Below are 15,894 nucleotides of genomic sequence, written 5' to 3'. Positions count from 1 at the left end.
TATAAGTACAGAATGAGGGAAGCAAATTCCCTTGAGATCTGCATTTACTAGATTTTTCAAAACATGAGGGATACTATCATAGCATACAAAATTCACGTCATAGCTAGGGGTGCAAACGAGCCGAGTCGAGCCGAGCCTCTAGTTAATTTTGTGAAACTTAAATTCAAACTCGAGCTCGACGAGCTCAAAATATCAAGCTCGAGCTTAAAAAATAAAATAATAATAATAATAAAATTATTTTTAAAAAATAAAAAATAATTATTTATTTTTAAAAATAAGTAAAATAATAAATTTTTAATAAATAATAAAATATTAGAAATATATGCGTAATTTTATTATTAAAAAATATATATATATAGATATAATTGAACTCGCGAGTCAACGAACTTAATGTTTTTGAGCTCGAAGCTCGTGACTCGGTTCGCGAACAATCCTAGTCATAGTATACAGGATTCCCTCTTTTAAGTTCCGGTCACGGGTTCATGGAATGAGCCTTCCCTTTTGAAATGTCACAGCCTCCCAAACTGGACTTTGAAAATGGTGAAATTTTTTTTTTTTTTTTACCACCCTAAGCTCCCTTGGTCAATTATTCTAGAAGTTGAATATTTGGTTTTGAAAAGGGGGAAACATGAAAGGCAAAAATAAGTTTCCATTAATTACCCAAAGACTTGCCAACCAACAACAAACAACTGCTGAGAGACTTAAGACTCAAACTAAAGCCATCCTATGCTCAGCTCCCCTCATCTACACTCCTCCATATGATAGCCGTACCGCTTTTAGGGAAAAAGAAAGAAAGAAAGAAAGAAAAGAGGAAGCTTAATTCACACTGCATATTTTGCAGCCTCAGCCCAACACAGACAAAACTGCCATTCTTCAATTGCCTCACTCCTCCGTATAGCAATAGCAAGCAACAAAGCTCCATTCTTTCCCGATCAGCTGCCTCATTTGCCCCGTCTTTATTTTCTTGGAGAAAAAAAGGATAAAAAATATAAAAGGAAAATCAAAGTCGTCTGTTAGAAATGAAGAAGCTAAAGAGCTATTATCTTCACCTTCGGCATCCACAGACCGTGGAAAGAAAATGGATCTACCCGTTAGCTATAGGCTCTATAGTTTCTCTTTTTCTTCTCTTTCTAACCACCTTAACCTCGCCGGACGGCACCCCTCTTCTCCCTTTGTACCGCTACTACACCACCGCCTCCGCTGCCTCAATTTTCGTCGAATCCAAGCTCCGTCCCCTTCCCATTTCCTCGCTTCCTCCTCCCCCACGTTTTGCCTACCTCATTTCCGGCTCCGCCGGCGACGGCGACATGCTCAAGCGCACTCTCCAGGCCCTCTACCATCCCAATAACCAGTACGTCGTCCACCTCGATGCCGAGTCCTCGCCGGAGGAGCGCCTCGATTTGCACAAATTCGTCAGGGGTCACCGAATCTTCTCGAAATTCAAGAATGTGAGGATGATTACCCGGGCTAATTTGGTCACCTACCGCGGCCCCACCATGGTGGCCAACACCCTGCATGCCGCCTCCATCTTGTTGAAAGAAGGCGGTGATTGGGATTGGTTCATCAATCTTAGCGCCTCAGACTATCCCCTGGTGACCCAGGATGGTATTTTTCTTTCATCCTCCTTTCTCGAATTTTACTTTTTTTGAAGCTGGTTTTGGGTTAGTATTGATTGAATTTTATTTGGCTGAATAGATCTACTGCACACATTTTCATATCTGCCGCGGGATCTTAATTTCATTGACCATACAAGTAACATTGGGTGGAAAGAGTGAGTGATTCTGTTCAAGATCTCCTTTACCTGGGGTAATTTTAGTTTGTCATAGGGGGTTGCAAGAATTGATTTTGCGATCCTAATTATGCAGGTTTCAGAGAGCTAAGCCTGTCATAATTGACCCCGGGCTGTATATGACAAAAAAATCTGATGTCTTCTGGATTACACAGAGAAGAAGTGTGCCGACAGCCTTTAAGCTCTTTACAGGTCTAATTGGGCATTGTTTACTCCTTTAGCTTCTGTTTAAAGATATCTGCTTTGAGGGTTTAAATAATTTTTGGATATATTCTGTACGTGATTATGCTAACCTGCAGGTTGTATGTTTGAGCTAATGGTTAGCATCCCTAGATTACTGGTTAAATTATGTTCCAGTACAAATGACAATTATCAGGATGAATTCTGTGTTGGTCAGTTGGTTTGATTGCTTATATAGGGAGGTGGACACACTAAAACTCTTTGTGGGAAGATTGTAGTTGGATGCTTTATCGTTCTGCTATTCCGTAACTGGATATTCTCATTTTTCTTCATCATGCAACTTCTTGCTTCTTTGTGAAAGGTGTAATTATGGTGACTGAAAGCTGCATATGCAGTACAGCTGATAAGTAATACTTGTGGTCTTTACTGTGTATTTTTTTAATTATTTATTGGTCCTTCCATGTGCAACATTTAGCTCAGATGTCTATCAGGCTTTAGTACGAAAGGGATGAAGTCTTAGAACATCTGGAGAGGCTTACCCATTGAGAAAGCAGGATTAGTTAGATGTGTCAGTTTTGTTTCCTTTATGGGTGCGGAGAGGATTTTCAGAACAAGAGGTGTATGGACTGATGTTGCATGCTTTTCTCTAAATTGCATGTTTTTCAGGCATAGGAATTACTCAGCGCGAGAGTCTTCTGTTTTATGTTTGCCAGTATGTTGAGTCTATTATTTTCTTTGTAGTCATTTTGGTCGTTAATATCGGTAAATTGCATTTCAATTTCAAGTGCCTGATGTGTTACTCCGGTTGAGTGTTCTAAACATGATAATTGGATTGAAAAATAGATTTTGCATTGGGGGTTAAAAAATTCATTAATGGTGATTTGATTTGTTGCATCCCCACCACCCCCCCCCCCCAAACAACACAAAAAAAAAGAGGAAGAGTTAATAAGTTTTTCAAACCTGTTTTTCTTCCATCAGAATCGTTTGTATAAGTTCTATGTTTACATTTGGCATGATATATGTCCTATTTGTCACTGATTTCATATAGACATTTGGCATCCCTATACATGTCCACTTCATAGCCTGTACATCTTTTTTTTTTTCTTTTGACTTAGAGCTTCTCCACTTTGAAAAGAGAATAATCTGAATAACCAGCTATCAGCTGCAGAAAAGCATCATCTTTTTTAATAGCCGGCAACAGACATATTTTCTCTCTCATTAATACTATGTCTTGAGCTCAAATTTTTGTTGGCAAAATATGTCAGGCATCATAACAAGTGAGCAGAGAAAATTGTTCCGCTGCAATGCGACAATGGAGAATAAACATTGTTGTAAACATGTGTCGTTATATCTCCAAGTTTGCACTATAATTAATTTGGCATTGACCCTCTGAAGGCCATTTGCTTTTTTCAAGCGGTAGTCATTGATTTGTCAGATGACAGAGTTATAATTCAGGTCTTTTGACATCTTGTAGTCCAATATTATGGACTATTATTAGAGAGAATTTTACTAAATAAAATTTGATAACTTCAAAGCAATGGCATGGGGGAAAACAAAAAGAGGACAAAACTTGGAGAAATATGTATAAGCCTTTCAGGTTAGACTGGAATTTGTATATGAGCCTATGAGTAGTATCATCAAACATGATTATGCCTGTTTCTACTTGAGTGCATTTTACCTGCTCATGGCAATGGAATCAAACTTACAGGATCTGCGTGGATGGCTCTTTCTCGTCCTTTCATAGACTTCTGCATATGGGGATGGGACAACTTGCCACGAACAGTCCTCATGTACTATGCAAACTTCATCTCCTCTCCGGAGGGTTATTTCCACACTGTCATCTGCAATGCTCAGGAATTCCTGAATACAACTGTGAACAATGATCTTCACTTCATTTCGTGGGATAATCCTCCCAAGCAGCATCCACATTACCTGTCGGCGAATGATATGCAACGCATGGTCGATAGCAATGCTCCATTTGCGAGAAAGTTTCACCAAGATGACCCAGTGCTGGACAGGATTGATGCTGAGCTCTTGCTTCGTGGTCAAGGAAGACTAGTCCCTGGTGGATGGTGCATTGGCAGCAGGGAGAATGGTACGGATCCATGCTCTGTTACTGGTAACACAACAGTGCTCAGGCCAACTGCTGGTGCAAAGAGGCTGGAAAATCTGATCAGCTTTCTTTTATCGAATGAGAATTTCCGACCAAGGCAGTGCAAATAGCCGGATATTGTTTTAGAAGTCCCTTTTTTGCACTCAAGACAATTATACCGACGGGGAAAGGCAACACAAGAAGGCTGTTTTGCAGCTAGGGATACGACTACCCAGAAGTACGTTGCTGCCACTAGGCTGCAAGATTGACAGCGATGATTGTATTGGACTGAAAGAAATCGCGGGGTCCTTGTGCCTGGTGTATCTGGGTGACTTCTTGCTTGTCACCGATCATCTCGTTTTTCTGTGCAACCTTCGAGTCTTGGCAGTTTTCCGTGTTTGCCAGAGTTGTAAATGGACTTGGTGCTGATGGTGCCAAACTGTTAAAGAGAGGAGTAAAGGAGTTTTCGTTGTATTGCTTCAAACATTTTGTTACGGTTAGGTAAAATCATTACGGTAAATGCAGGTGAGCCAAGACAGTAACTGAAAATTGCATGAGGATTGAATCTAGAGGCGTAATATCTAACAGTACGAGGTTTACCTCATTTCGTTAATCCATTCTTTTTTTTTTTTTTGTCTAAACTCTTAACCGGGCCTGTGGGAATCTGGATAAGGACGTTTTCTTCATTGCTGTGGCATCTCTGTGTATTTTTTTTTTCGTAGGACAATTTCTTTTGACAAACTGTTGCAACATGCCAGTTTGGCGGACCGATTTCTTGCATGGCATCGATCTGGAAAAATAAAAAAAGAGAGGGAAACAAGAAGACAATTCGGGCCATACCACCATCAGTGCATTTCTTGGCGTGGACAGATCTGCAAATTCAATCTCACCTGTGGCGACTTCGATCTCTACTGCAACGTGGACCCTGCCATTCAAATTAGGGTTAAAGAATGGAGTAGGACTCAGAGGCCTAACTTGTCAGGCCCATGTAAATAAAACCCCTTTACTATTCTAATGGACTATGGTGGGCTGCGCGGGGATTAATCGATCAAAGGTTGTATGGGCTGATTGGGAGCATATGATTGATTGTAAACTACTACTAGTTTCTACAACTCAGCAATTAACTACCGATGATAGTTTCTCGCCCGCAGATCCAACTGAGCTGGTAGCCTTGATGAATGGACGTGATACCATAACCCAAAGACGCCAAAATATATGTTAGGTGATCAGGAATTATATCAAGAATTTTGGTAAGAATGTAGCAAACGAGTATGGAATGAGTGAAACAAGGGGAGCAGGAAAGAAGTTGCAAGGGCATTGTGTCGCAGGAGCAATGGCGCTTGCATATTGATGATATTACTACTTACTACTGACTAGTACATATAGACGGTACTATGTTGCAACCACAGCAGGTGCCATTCCTCCTGCGACACGATTCCCCCAACTCCTGGGGAATCTTGCGCTGCTTCGCTCCAGCTGCTCTCCTCCCGGTACTTATAGATCCAACTCCCAATGCTGTTGGTAGTTTTTGTTCCCAAAAGAGAACAAAAAATTGTAGAAAAAGCGGTCAGTAGTCTCTTTCTTCTCTCGTTCTGTGGAAAGCAACCTTTTAACAACAATTGCTTCATTATGATACACATTATTGACTCTTCAAAATTCCACTAATTTCCACAAATTGTAGACTTTGTTTGGAAAGAGAACAATTGACTGTCTAGAAGGTGCACAGGAAGCAGTCTTCATTCCACAAATTTGAACTTCTGGAATTGCGAATTCCACTTGCAAAACCATTATTATTTGTATCATTGCTTGAAAGTCGTTGCTTTTTTGACCCGATTTCGCGTTACTTCGGTACAACTTCTTGAGAGTTTCTTGATTTTGAAGTGAAAGTCTTGTTGCTAAAGAAGTCTAATGAAAAGGCTTTTTTTTTTTTGGTAGGCACAGCATTAGAATTTGCTTATCATTTTGCAGCTAATAATTAGGGATCGAATAGCGCCCACAACTGCCAAGCTGCTTTATCAATAGTGATTCGGCGTTAACTCCCTTATAAACGAATGTGAATACACGTCTTTTCTATATGAATTTTATTTCTCCTTTTTACTAAATGAAAATCATTATTCATCATTCGTCGCCGCTGATCGTAAGCACTCCATGCTACAGCGCAAGTCTCCTTTTTTTGTTTTGTTTTTTTTTTTTTATGCACTAAATGTCATCATGGTTCTTCCTTTCCGTCGTGAAGATTGGTTGTACGAAAGATATGTCTATACATCTGCTGCTGCTTCTCAAAATATCACGACATTTCGTTTCATTGCGGTTGCCTGCTCATCAAAACAAGCAGACCATAAAAAGCAACAAGAGAAAAAAAAACTCCTGTTCTTGCACAGCTGTACATCTGAAGGAAACCAGCCTATTCCAAAGAGAAGAGGAAAAATGAGATATCACTGCACTTTGTTCTTCTTGTCACCAATTACTAACTTGGCTAAAATAATGCAAGATGGTGTTCAATTTTGTTGTATATAACTAGCCAGATGACGTTCGATTTTGTTCCATATAACTAGCCGCCTCGAGTCATTGGGTAATCTTGAAAGAGACTAGCAATTTTCTTTAGACTAACTTCTTGGGTGAATCTGGAAAGCAGGGAGTCAGCCAGAAGGGGATTTCTTGCATATGGCTGCGGTTCTCTGGACCTGGACAGTAAAACCGTCATTGCTACTTCTGAAAAGGAAAAAAAAAAATTGTAAGCTTCCATTTTTTCCTGAATACGGTGAGACTGAGCGAAGCGATTGTGAGAGGTTTCAGCTTCTTGAATGCCACCGCGTCGACCAGGTAATACCTAGGTCAGTCAGCAACTGTTTTTCAGTAACCATTCGAGTTGCACTTTGTTTATGGTAAAAGTAAGAATTACTTCGCTGTCACCTGCACAATCATTGCATGGGACACAGCAGCTGGCCCCTTTCTTATTCCAGCAACCGTGGCGCTATCATATGTCGTCCCTCCCACGTCACTTGTTGAGACCGTAATACAATAGCAGATGAAGGTCTGATGCTGTACAGCTGTTATCATTTGATTTCCAAAGCTCATTTTGCCTAAACAGCAGATATTATTGTCCTTTAGAGCCAGTCATAATTTTGAAAAGTAGTGCACTGGGCCCATCACAATTAACTCTTGTGGGTATTCTTGCTCAACTCCAGCCTCGTTAAAGACTCAAAAAGGGTCGAGAAGTATATCATCATCCGTTGGAAAACTCACACTCAAAGGCCAATCTTGTATGTTATGATGCTCAATAGCGGAGCAAGCTTGGAACTTCCAAGGACTTGGGGAAATTATAGGTTGCACAGAAGGGAGAAAACACGAAGAAGTCAAGAAACTGAAGGCTGATTAGTCTGTATAATGAGGAACGGCTTGAGAAAACGTCTGAGGCGGAGCCTAGATCCGATACTGTTAAACTGGGTCTCCAGTGGCTTCGAATCGTTTGTCAAGATGTTATATTACTTTTTCAGTTTTCTGCATTTTGGAGATTTAACGTGAATGTCAGCAAGGTTAGAAATGGATTATGAACGGATTTTGTTTTACTTTCTTTTTTTTTTTTCTTTCAATTAATTCTTTTGGGATTCTTGTGTTATTGCCGTATTAGTCATAAGTTAGATTTTTATTTAATTTTTCCTATGTAATTTTTAAAATCATCTGCAAAGAAATTAAGTTAGATTTTTATTTAGTTTTTTCTATGTAATTTTCTTAAAATCATCTGCAAAGAGGAAAGAGAAAGAGCGGTGAAATGGAAGTTGTGGGCATCAGGACGGGACTCCTTGAGCCACCAAGCGAACTTCCAGGCAAGGCAAGAACGGCCAATACGTGCGCACTGATTGTCGGACAACCGCGCCGCTTGACCGGAAATTTTGATTTTGACATAGACAAATAATAGCGCGTAGATGCATGGTGATGGGAGTAAAAGGATGAAGAATTTTTGGGGCTGGAGAATTATGATTGATTCAAGCTATGGCTGGCAGATCCCGATGACTAAATCAGATTTTGGAAGCATAGGGGCTATGGATTCGTGCATGGTAGCATGAGGATCATTAACCTCGTTACCATCCATCCATGTTACTTTTGTCAACAGAAATTGAGATAAAATGGCACATACCTTTCTTTCATGCTTGTCTTCTTGATGAGCAATACGTCGCCGCAGTTCAGGGCGTTGCTGCAAGTTCTAGCGGGAGCGATGGAGTTGGAGCGGGAAGACACAGATCGAAGAGCGGTGGATCCCTTCTAGTCCTTACACAGCCAGGTAAAATTATGATGATTACTGGCTCTAAAGGAAAAACCAATCAAATTCTTGAACTCGCAAAAAAAAAAAAAAAAAAAAGCCTTTCTTTCATATATACTCGTAAATCCGAAACGTGACATGTAAATTGTACGATGTAAATGTAATCATGCATTTCAAATTAGCAGGTAAAAAGACCCGCAAGAGAAAAATAAAATAAAAAAACTCAGAATTGGAGTGACATAATTTTTAAAGTTTCTTACCTCGAAGAATGCATGCATCGATCCCATCTAAAAGACTACCGACATATGAACATGAAATCTGAAATGCAGAAGCATGTGGTAAAGACACTGGACATTGCCTATAAATATTCATTCACCTGGAAGGGAACCATGCAGACAATTAGAAGCGGCGAAGCAGGAAGCAAGTGGCTGGGCTGGAGTTTAAAGAAGTTGCGGCCTTCTTGTCGCAGGGAAATGGCACTTGTGTAAATTTGGCAGAGCCGAGCCGAGGCCCCCAAGAGCACAAGTGCCATTTCTCCTGCGACAAGAAGACTCCCACAGCTTCTTAGTGTATTAAGAAAAGAAGGCTAGCTCCCACAACTTCTTCTTAAGTATGCTTATTGCCCTCTGTTCAATTGGATGCCCGCTCAGATTCAGTCTGCCCACATTTATAGGGTTAAAAAAAGTTTTTTTTTTAAAAAAAATGTATATATGATCCCACAAAAAAGAGTGGGGATCGAAAGTGAAAACCGTCAACGGCATGTTAAGACTGGTAAATTGTCCATACGTAATCAATCAATCGTCTCTCTGGTGGAATTTGAGTGAGAACCGAAGGTGAAAGGTGATTTGACCGTTTTGGCCATGGAGTCCGCACGCTCAAAGTCGTCTGTTCAATGCTGGGCTTGGCGATTCACACCTGCAAAACATAAAATATATATATATATATATATATATATATGTTTTTCCCCGGACCAGGACAACGTATGACAAAGTGCAATGCATTCAACTTTGGTCTATACTGTAGGAGTCTAATCTAACCCGCGAGACTGAGTTCCCTCGAAAGGAAGCTGCAGAAGCGGCGTGCGATTAGCGCACGACCTTTAAATTTTAATGCACGTGTTCTATATGTGTATGATTTGACACGTGTTCTATTAGGAAGGCACTAGGGAAGAAGCACATGACATGAGCGGGGAATCCAAACCTAGGTCACGGACAGTAATAAATTGGGCAAATTATCCAATTAGCCCTTTAACTCTTTGTTTAGGTAAAATTAAGCCCCTCATCTATTTTTTCCTGACTTTAAACCCTTGAACTTGTAAAATGGGAAATCCGTGGCCCTTTTAGCCAGTTTCTCCGGTTTTGCAACTGGATGACCAATTCACACGAACGCCATGTGCTTCTTTGAAGGGCATTTTTGTCCTCATATTCTAAGCAAAAAGAGCACACATAATCCACGAAGGAAGCTGGAAAAGTGCTCATTTTTAGTCAAAAAGAGAGAGAAAATAAAAGGGGAAATTGCTGATCACCTACCCCCCTTGCCCCATGGCGGGGGGGCATCAAATGGCCATCAAGGTGGGATGCTTATCTTAAGATGGAGGGAGCAAAGGTCCACTGGTTCTCAATTTTGAATTCACTCATGGTGATCACTTTCTTGGCTGGAATCGTGTTTGTGATCTTTTTGAGGACAGTTAAGCGAGATCTGACTCGGTATGAAGAGCTTGACAAGGAAGCTCAAGCCCAGATAAATGAGGAGTTATCTGGGTGGAAGCTTGTGGTTGGTGATGTTTTCCGGGCCCCCAGTAATCCAGCACTTTTGTGTGTGATGGTCGGGGATGGGATCCAGATTCTTGGGATGGCAGTTGTGACAATTTTGTTTGCTGCCCTTGGATTCATGTCTCCTGCTTCACGCGGAACATTGATTACAGGTATGCTGTTCTTCTACATGATTCTAGGAATTGCAGCTGGTTATGTGGCTGTTCGTATGTGGAGGACAATCTTCTGTGGTGATCACAAAGGATGGGTTTCTGTTTCATGGAAGGCCATGGGATTGCGTGGGGGTTGCGCAGGGAAGAGTAAGGGAGGTGAGGGAAATCAAATAGAAAGGTGGATTATGTGTGCCTTTTTTGCTTAGAATATGAGGACAAAAATGCCCTTGAAAGAAGCACATGGCGTTCGTGTGAATTGGTCATCCGATTGCAAAACCGGAGAAACTGGCTAAAAGGGCCACGGATTTCCCATTTTACAAGTTCGAGGGCTTAAAGTCAACAAAAAATAGATGAGGGACTTAATTTTACCTAGACAAAGAGTTAAAGGGCCAATTGGATAATTTGCCCTAATAAATTTGCGGTTGCGTCTACGGTGGAAAGTTCACCTTTCTGCCCATAGTAGGCAGAAGCAATGCAAGGAGGCCAGCTGTGCTACGTGGGGACGCACAAAGAAGGACATCCGAGCACCACTGGAGAAAGCCGGTTTGGCTTGGATGAAAAACGTTATATATTTTAAAATTATAATAAAAGTTTTCTTAAAAATTTATTCATCATCTAATGCCCAATACTTATATTTGATAAATTAAAATAGTTAATTAAATATTCTATTATAATATAAACAACTATATGTCATTGAGTTGATTGAATGATATTTTCTTCTTTTTTTTTGTATTTCAATTAGTTGTCAATTAAGTTTCAATTGAAATAAATATTTTATAATTATTTAAATTATCAATTTAAGATGAGCATAAATATAAATACATTAAATTGTATTATTGAAATATTTGATTTAATATAAAAGAAAGACAAGAAGAAATACAAGAAATTTTTTAAAAATTCACGTGAGTCCTTTATATTAGTAATCACATTTACTTGTTATTATAATTACAATGCCTAACCATAACCAATTGAAACTCATATACACAAGTCATACAACAATTTGCATTATAATGTTTACAATTAAAGTTACTATACACTCAAATTAAAATTCTCTTTTTTCCACTAAAATTTCTTTTATATATGATTTATGTGTTATCAGTGATTTGTAATTAATTTAATGAAAAGATGCTCTTTAGGTTAAATGATAGGTTTTGACAATGTGGATTACTTTTAAGGATTTTAATGAGATTTAGAACACACTTTTTATGCATTTAATGTAATTCACATTTTATTTTATTTGAAATATAATTATTTAAAATATAAGGGACCATATTGAACAAATTTTCAAATATTAGAGACCAAAAAATATAAAGTCAAACTTTTGACTAATTTTAACTTGACTTTGACTGTTAGATATTATTGTATTCTATTAGTTGTCCTAAATTTGCCGAAAAAAAAATTTGAGACCATATTTGTTTTGATCAAAATATCAGAGACTAGTTTAAACTCATAGACCAAATATTGGGGGACCAAAATTGCACATCTTCCTTTATTTTAATCATGTTTGATATCCCAACTCTTTCTTTTATATTTGCGCTTCAATTATTTTAAATATTAAACTCAATTAAAATATAAAAACTAACACAATATTTTGTTTTGACATGTACAAAATTTACTAAATAATATTAAAAATTTCACCTATTTTCTATTACAACAATTTCGTCTACCTAAAATGACAATATCATTAGTTAAAGATTGTGTTCACATTAACAAGTTTGTGTTCACAATCTATGTTGTAATATCATTAAAAATTCTTTTTTCTAAAATGACAAATTTATTCTCCATTAGTTAAAGATTGTGTTCACATTAACAAGTTAAAGTATTTATAAATTAATTTTCTATATATACATGATCAATGTATATTAATTCAAGTAGTTATATGCCAAAATAATTTTTCCTTTTTTTTTTTTTCATCCTCCCACCTCTTCCCACACCCTTTCTGCAATTGTTAGGTACAGAATTTGAATCTTGAATCTAACAGCAGTGAAGACACTAAGAGCCCTCCGTTGTGTTGTATTGTGGTAAGTTTCAATACCAAATTAATGAATTAAATCCACTACTAGTGGAGGGAAACAAATAAATTTATTATACTCAAGATGTATATAATAACAACACTCACAAAATAAACCTATACTAGACACTACAAAATTGAGTTTTACTCTTGAAAATATCTGCTCTAATTTTATCAAAGTCTCATCTTGATTTGAGATATCTGCTCAAACGCTCACTTAACAGCTGAGCTTTTTTATTTACTTTCTTTCTCTTGAGCTTTGATGCACTTCATGTAAGGAAATGACACCGATTTATACTACTGTAGTAAGGTTCTGACAAGCGTCTGTGATTTTTCTCTTCTCATTCAGTGCCCAATTACCAGAAAAGTCAGTGTGAATTTCACGAGCAAATCTGGCTCAAGATACAAGCATGAACCAAATTGATCTGGCGCCACAATTCCCACATTCACCTGCAAGAATGGACTTCGGCAATTTGTCCATTGCCAATAAATCAGTAAAACAAACACTCCAAAGCCGTAAAAAGTGCTGCCTTTCTTCTATGGATAACTTTAATCGAACTCATAAATGCAACAATAGCCTACAATTTTTAACTAAAGGCATTGTTGTGTTATTTAAAATACCCACTGGGTTTATATCAAAACAATTTCTTTTTTTTTTTAACGGCAAATTTAGATCCCTCTAATTAAAGATTGCGTTCACATTCAATGGATAATTTGTTATGTCATGTAAGAAATTTGTGCTCGCATTATAATATCAGTTGCGGCATAATACTTGTCAAAATACTTGAAACGTATATTATGTATAACATATATGTGTACGAGCTCTTGCTAACACACCTCCACAATCCAAACTTAAGCTCCCAAAACTGATAAGATTTCACTTAAAAAAAAAAAAATAGATTCTTCTGATTTATTATTTCAACAATTCATGGAAAATCATGATACCGGGTTCAGTGGTCTAGGTCCCAAATCTCTCTTTTTTTTTTTTTTTTTTTTGAGCATGGGCTCTATAATATGCCATGCAGTCTAAAACTCTAAAATAGCTTAAATATGACTTTCTCCCTTTCCATAACTGATGCAAATTTTCAGATATATTGGGAATTTGATCATCTAACCTTTTTTTTAATGTTATTTTATCTTATCTTAATATGATCTCATTTGTTAGACATTTAATCCTTTTAGATTGACATCATATAATTACGTGACTGTTAGATTGGAAACCAACATCATCTTAATATTTGTCTATGTCAAAATGTGTTCTAAATCTCATTAAAATCCTTAAAAGTAATCCACATTGTCAAAACCTATCATTTAACCTAAAGAGTATCTTTTCATTAAATTAATTACAAATCACTGATAACACATAAATCATATATAAAAGAAATTTTAGTGGAAAAAAGAGAATTTTAATTTGAGTGTATAGTAACTTTAATTGTAAACATTATAACGCAAATTGTTGTATGACTTGTGTATATGAGTTTCAATTGGTTATGGTTAGGCATTGTAATTATAATAACAAGTAAATGTGATTACTAATATAAAGGACTCACGTGAATTTTTAAAAAATTTCTTGTATTTCTTCTTGTCTTTCTTTTATATTAAATCAAATATTTCAATAATACAATTTAATGTATTTATATTTATGCTCATCTTAAATTGATAATTTAAATAATTATAAAATATTTATTTCAATTGAAACTTAATTGACAACTAATTGAATAACAAAAAAAAAAAAGAAAATATCATTCAATCAACTCAATGACATATAGTTGTTTATATTATAATAGAATATTTAATTAACTATTTTAATTTATCAAATATAAGTATTGGGCATTAGATGATGAATAAATTTTTAAGAAAACTTTTATTATAATTTTAAAATATATAACGTTTTTCATCCAAGCCAAACCGGCTTTCTCCAGTGGTGCTCGGATGTCCTTCTTTGTGCGTCCTCACATAGCACAGCTGGCCTCCTTGCATTGCTTCTGCCTACTATGGGCAGAAAGGTGAACTTTCCACCGTAGACGTAACCATAAATTTGCAAGTGGATCATTGTTCACGTCAGAAGCAGTACGTAGAATCTGCGTCTGATCCGAGACCAGCTATAATAGTTGGTTCGAGTTGGAGCTTAACAACTAGAGTGGCGGGTCCGGATTATAATACTAATGTGAATGAGTTGAGTTTTGATTTGACTTCCTCCACAGTAGGTCAACCGTTGACTCCAACTCCTGAATCATTCAGCCTTCCGTCTCGAAATTTTTGTTCCATTTGAATTTGTCAAATCTTGCATATTAGTAGACTAGAAAAATAGCATGGATTAGCTGTTTTTGAGGTATCGTGACCCTCTGATCGCAGCCAGTCATTGATAATAACAAGGAGCCAGTCATGATCGGAAGACGAGGAGAAGAGGGACGGGGGTTTCTAGAATGAAGGAAGGATGGGGAGAGAGGAAAAACGAGAGGAAGAGAGAGATGGTGGTTGTGACGGTAGCGGTAATGGGTAGTGATGTTTGATGAAAGAAGAAGTGGTAAATCTTTTTTTTTTTTTTTGTATTTGTGAATTGATTTTGTATGGATTGATGTTTTTGAAATTATCTTTATTTATAGATTATTGTAAAATTATATTTGAAAAATCATATTTTGAATATGTTATCTGTTTTGCCTCATTATGGTGGGATGTCAAGTGTTTGAAAGTTTCTAAAATGTTACTAAAAACGTACTTATTGAAATTTGGTCAAATCTAGGTCGACAAAAAGAATAATTCAAACGGCCTTGATTTTCTAAGATGTAATTGGCACTTGTTCGCTTTTAGAGGTTGAATAGGTACGTTGATCAAGTTCCGTAAGATCTTGTTTTCCAATTCAAGTCGATGCAACGTGGCCTATTCTGTAATTTTCAAAGTATTTTAGAGGAACAATTATTCGTAAATAATGCATAGACATCGTGACCATAATAAAAATGACATATTCTATAGACGCAGAAAATTCATATATATATATATATATATATATATAGATATATGGATTAATTTTATATACATTGACAGTATATGCACTTTCATTATTGGATGCATGACACAAATTTTGAATTTAAAATTGAAATTCAAAATTTGTATGTGTGTCGTGCATTTAGATCTTGTTTGATAACCCACTTCAGCATTTAAATTTAATGAATTAATGGATTCAAACCGTTTGATAACAAAAAATTGAACATCTAAATTAATAAAATAACACTGAATTTTCCAAACAAAACTTACTCTGATCTCAATAATATAGGGTTTGTTTGGATAGGAAGTTATTTGAAACAATTACTGTAGTACTTTTTGTGATGTAATATATGTGAAATAAAAAGGTGGTTGGAAATTGTGTGTATGATGCAAGCAAAACAATTTTTGAAATTTTTATTTGAAAATCTTGCAATCCAAACAAACTCATGGATTACTTGTTTTTCGGGGTGTTGTGGCCCTCTGATCGCAACCCAGTCATCTGAAAACAACAAGAAGCTACTCAGGGTAGTGATGGAGAAGAGTGGGAGGGTTTCTAGTATGGAGAGAGAGAGAGAGAGAGATGGTCGCCATCAATGGGTAGTGATGTGTGATGGAAGAAGAAGTGGTAAATTTTTTTTTTTTTTTTTTTTTT

The 15,894-nt window shown here is 37.0% G+C and overlaps 1 protein-coding gene and 1 long non-coding RNA gene across 3 annotated transcripts; one reads left to right on the top strand and one right to left on the bottom strand.

Annotated features, from left to right (window-relative positions):
• The first annotated feature begins 696 nt into the window (after positions 1 to 696).
• On the top strand, positions 697 to 4,674 carry LOC113698307 (beta-glucuronosyltransferase GlcAT14B-like). The gene is made up of 4 exons (XM_027218085.2): positions 697 to 1,605; positions 1,696 to 1,771; positions 1,866 to 1,981; positions 3,678 to 4,674. Exons 1-4 carry the CDS (start codon positions 1,020 to 1,022, stop codon positions 4,190 to 4,192), a joined length of 1,293 nt encoding a protein of 430 aa, XP_027073886.1. The 5' UTR covers positions 697 to 1,019; the 3' UTR covers positions 4,193 to 4,674.
• A 1,660-nt stretch (positions 4,675 to 6,334) lies between these two features.
• LOC140010326 (uncharacterized) lies at positions 6,335 to 8,941 on the bottom strand. 2 transcript variants are annotated; one of them, XR_011817617.1, is made up of 2 exons: positions 8,699 to 8,941; positions 6,335 to 8,330 (listed from the first exon to the last, which is right to left on the bottom strand). It is a non-coding gene; the product is annotated as an uncharacterized lncRNA (long non-coding RNA). The 2 variants fall into 2 exon arrangements; XR_011817616.1 differs by lacking the exon at positions 8,699 to 8,941 and adding an exon at positions 8,583 to 8,671.
• Between the last annotated feature and the right edge of the window lie 6,953 nt (positions 8,942 to 15,894).

The sequence above is a fragment of the Coffea arabica genome, chromosome 7c, assembly GCF_036785885.1.
Source record: "Coffea arabica cultivar ET-39 chromosome 7c, Coffea Arabica ET-39 HiFi, whole genome shotgun sequence".
In the NCBI taxonomy this organism is placed as follows: domain Eukaryota; kingdom Viridiplantae; phylum Streptophyta; class Magnoliopsida; order Gentianales; family Rubiaceae; genus Coffea; species Coffea arabica.
Note: the sequence above shows the minus strand (reverse complement) of the source record. Positions and strands in the feature narration are given on the sequence as shown.

Excerpts from the sequence above, each read along its gene's own strand:
- LOC113698307 (XM_027218085.2), top strand. The coding sequence starts at position 1,020 with ATGAAGAAGCTAAAGAGCTATTATCTTCACCTTCGGCATCCACAGACC. Across the intron at positions 1,606-1,695 it reads TCCCCTGGTGACCCAGGATG|ATCTACTGCACACATTTTCA; the intron begins GTATTTTTCTTT and ends TTGGCTGAATAG. Across the intron at positions 1,982-3,677 it reads AGCCTTTAAGCTCTTTACAG|GATCTGCGTGGATGGCTCTT; the intron begins GTCTAATTGGGC and ends TCAAACTTACAG.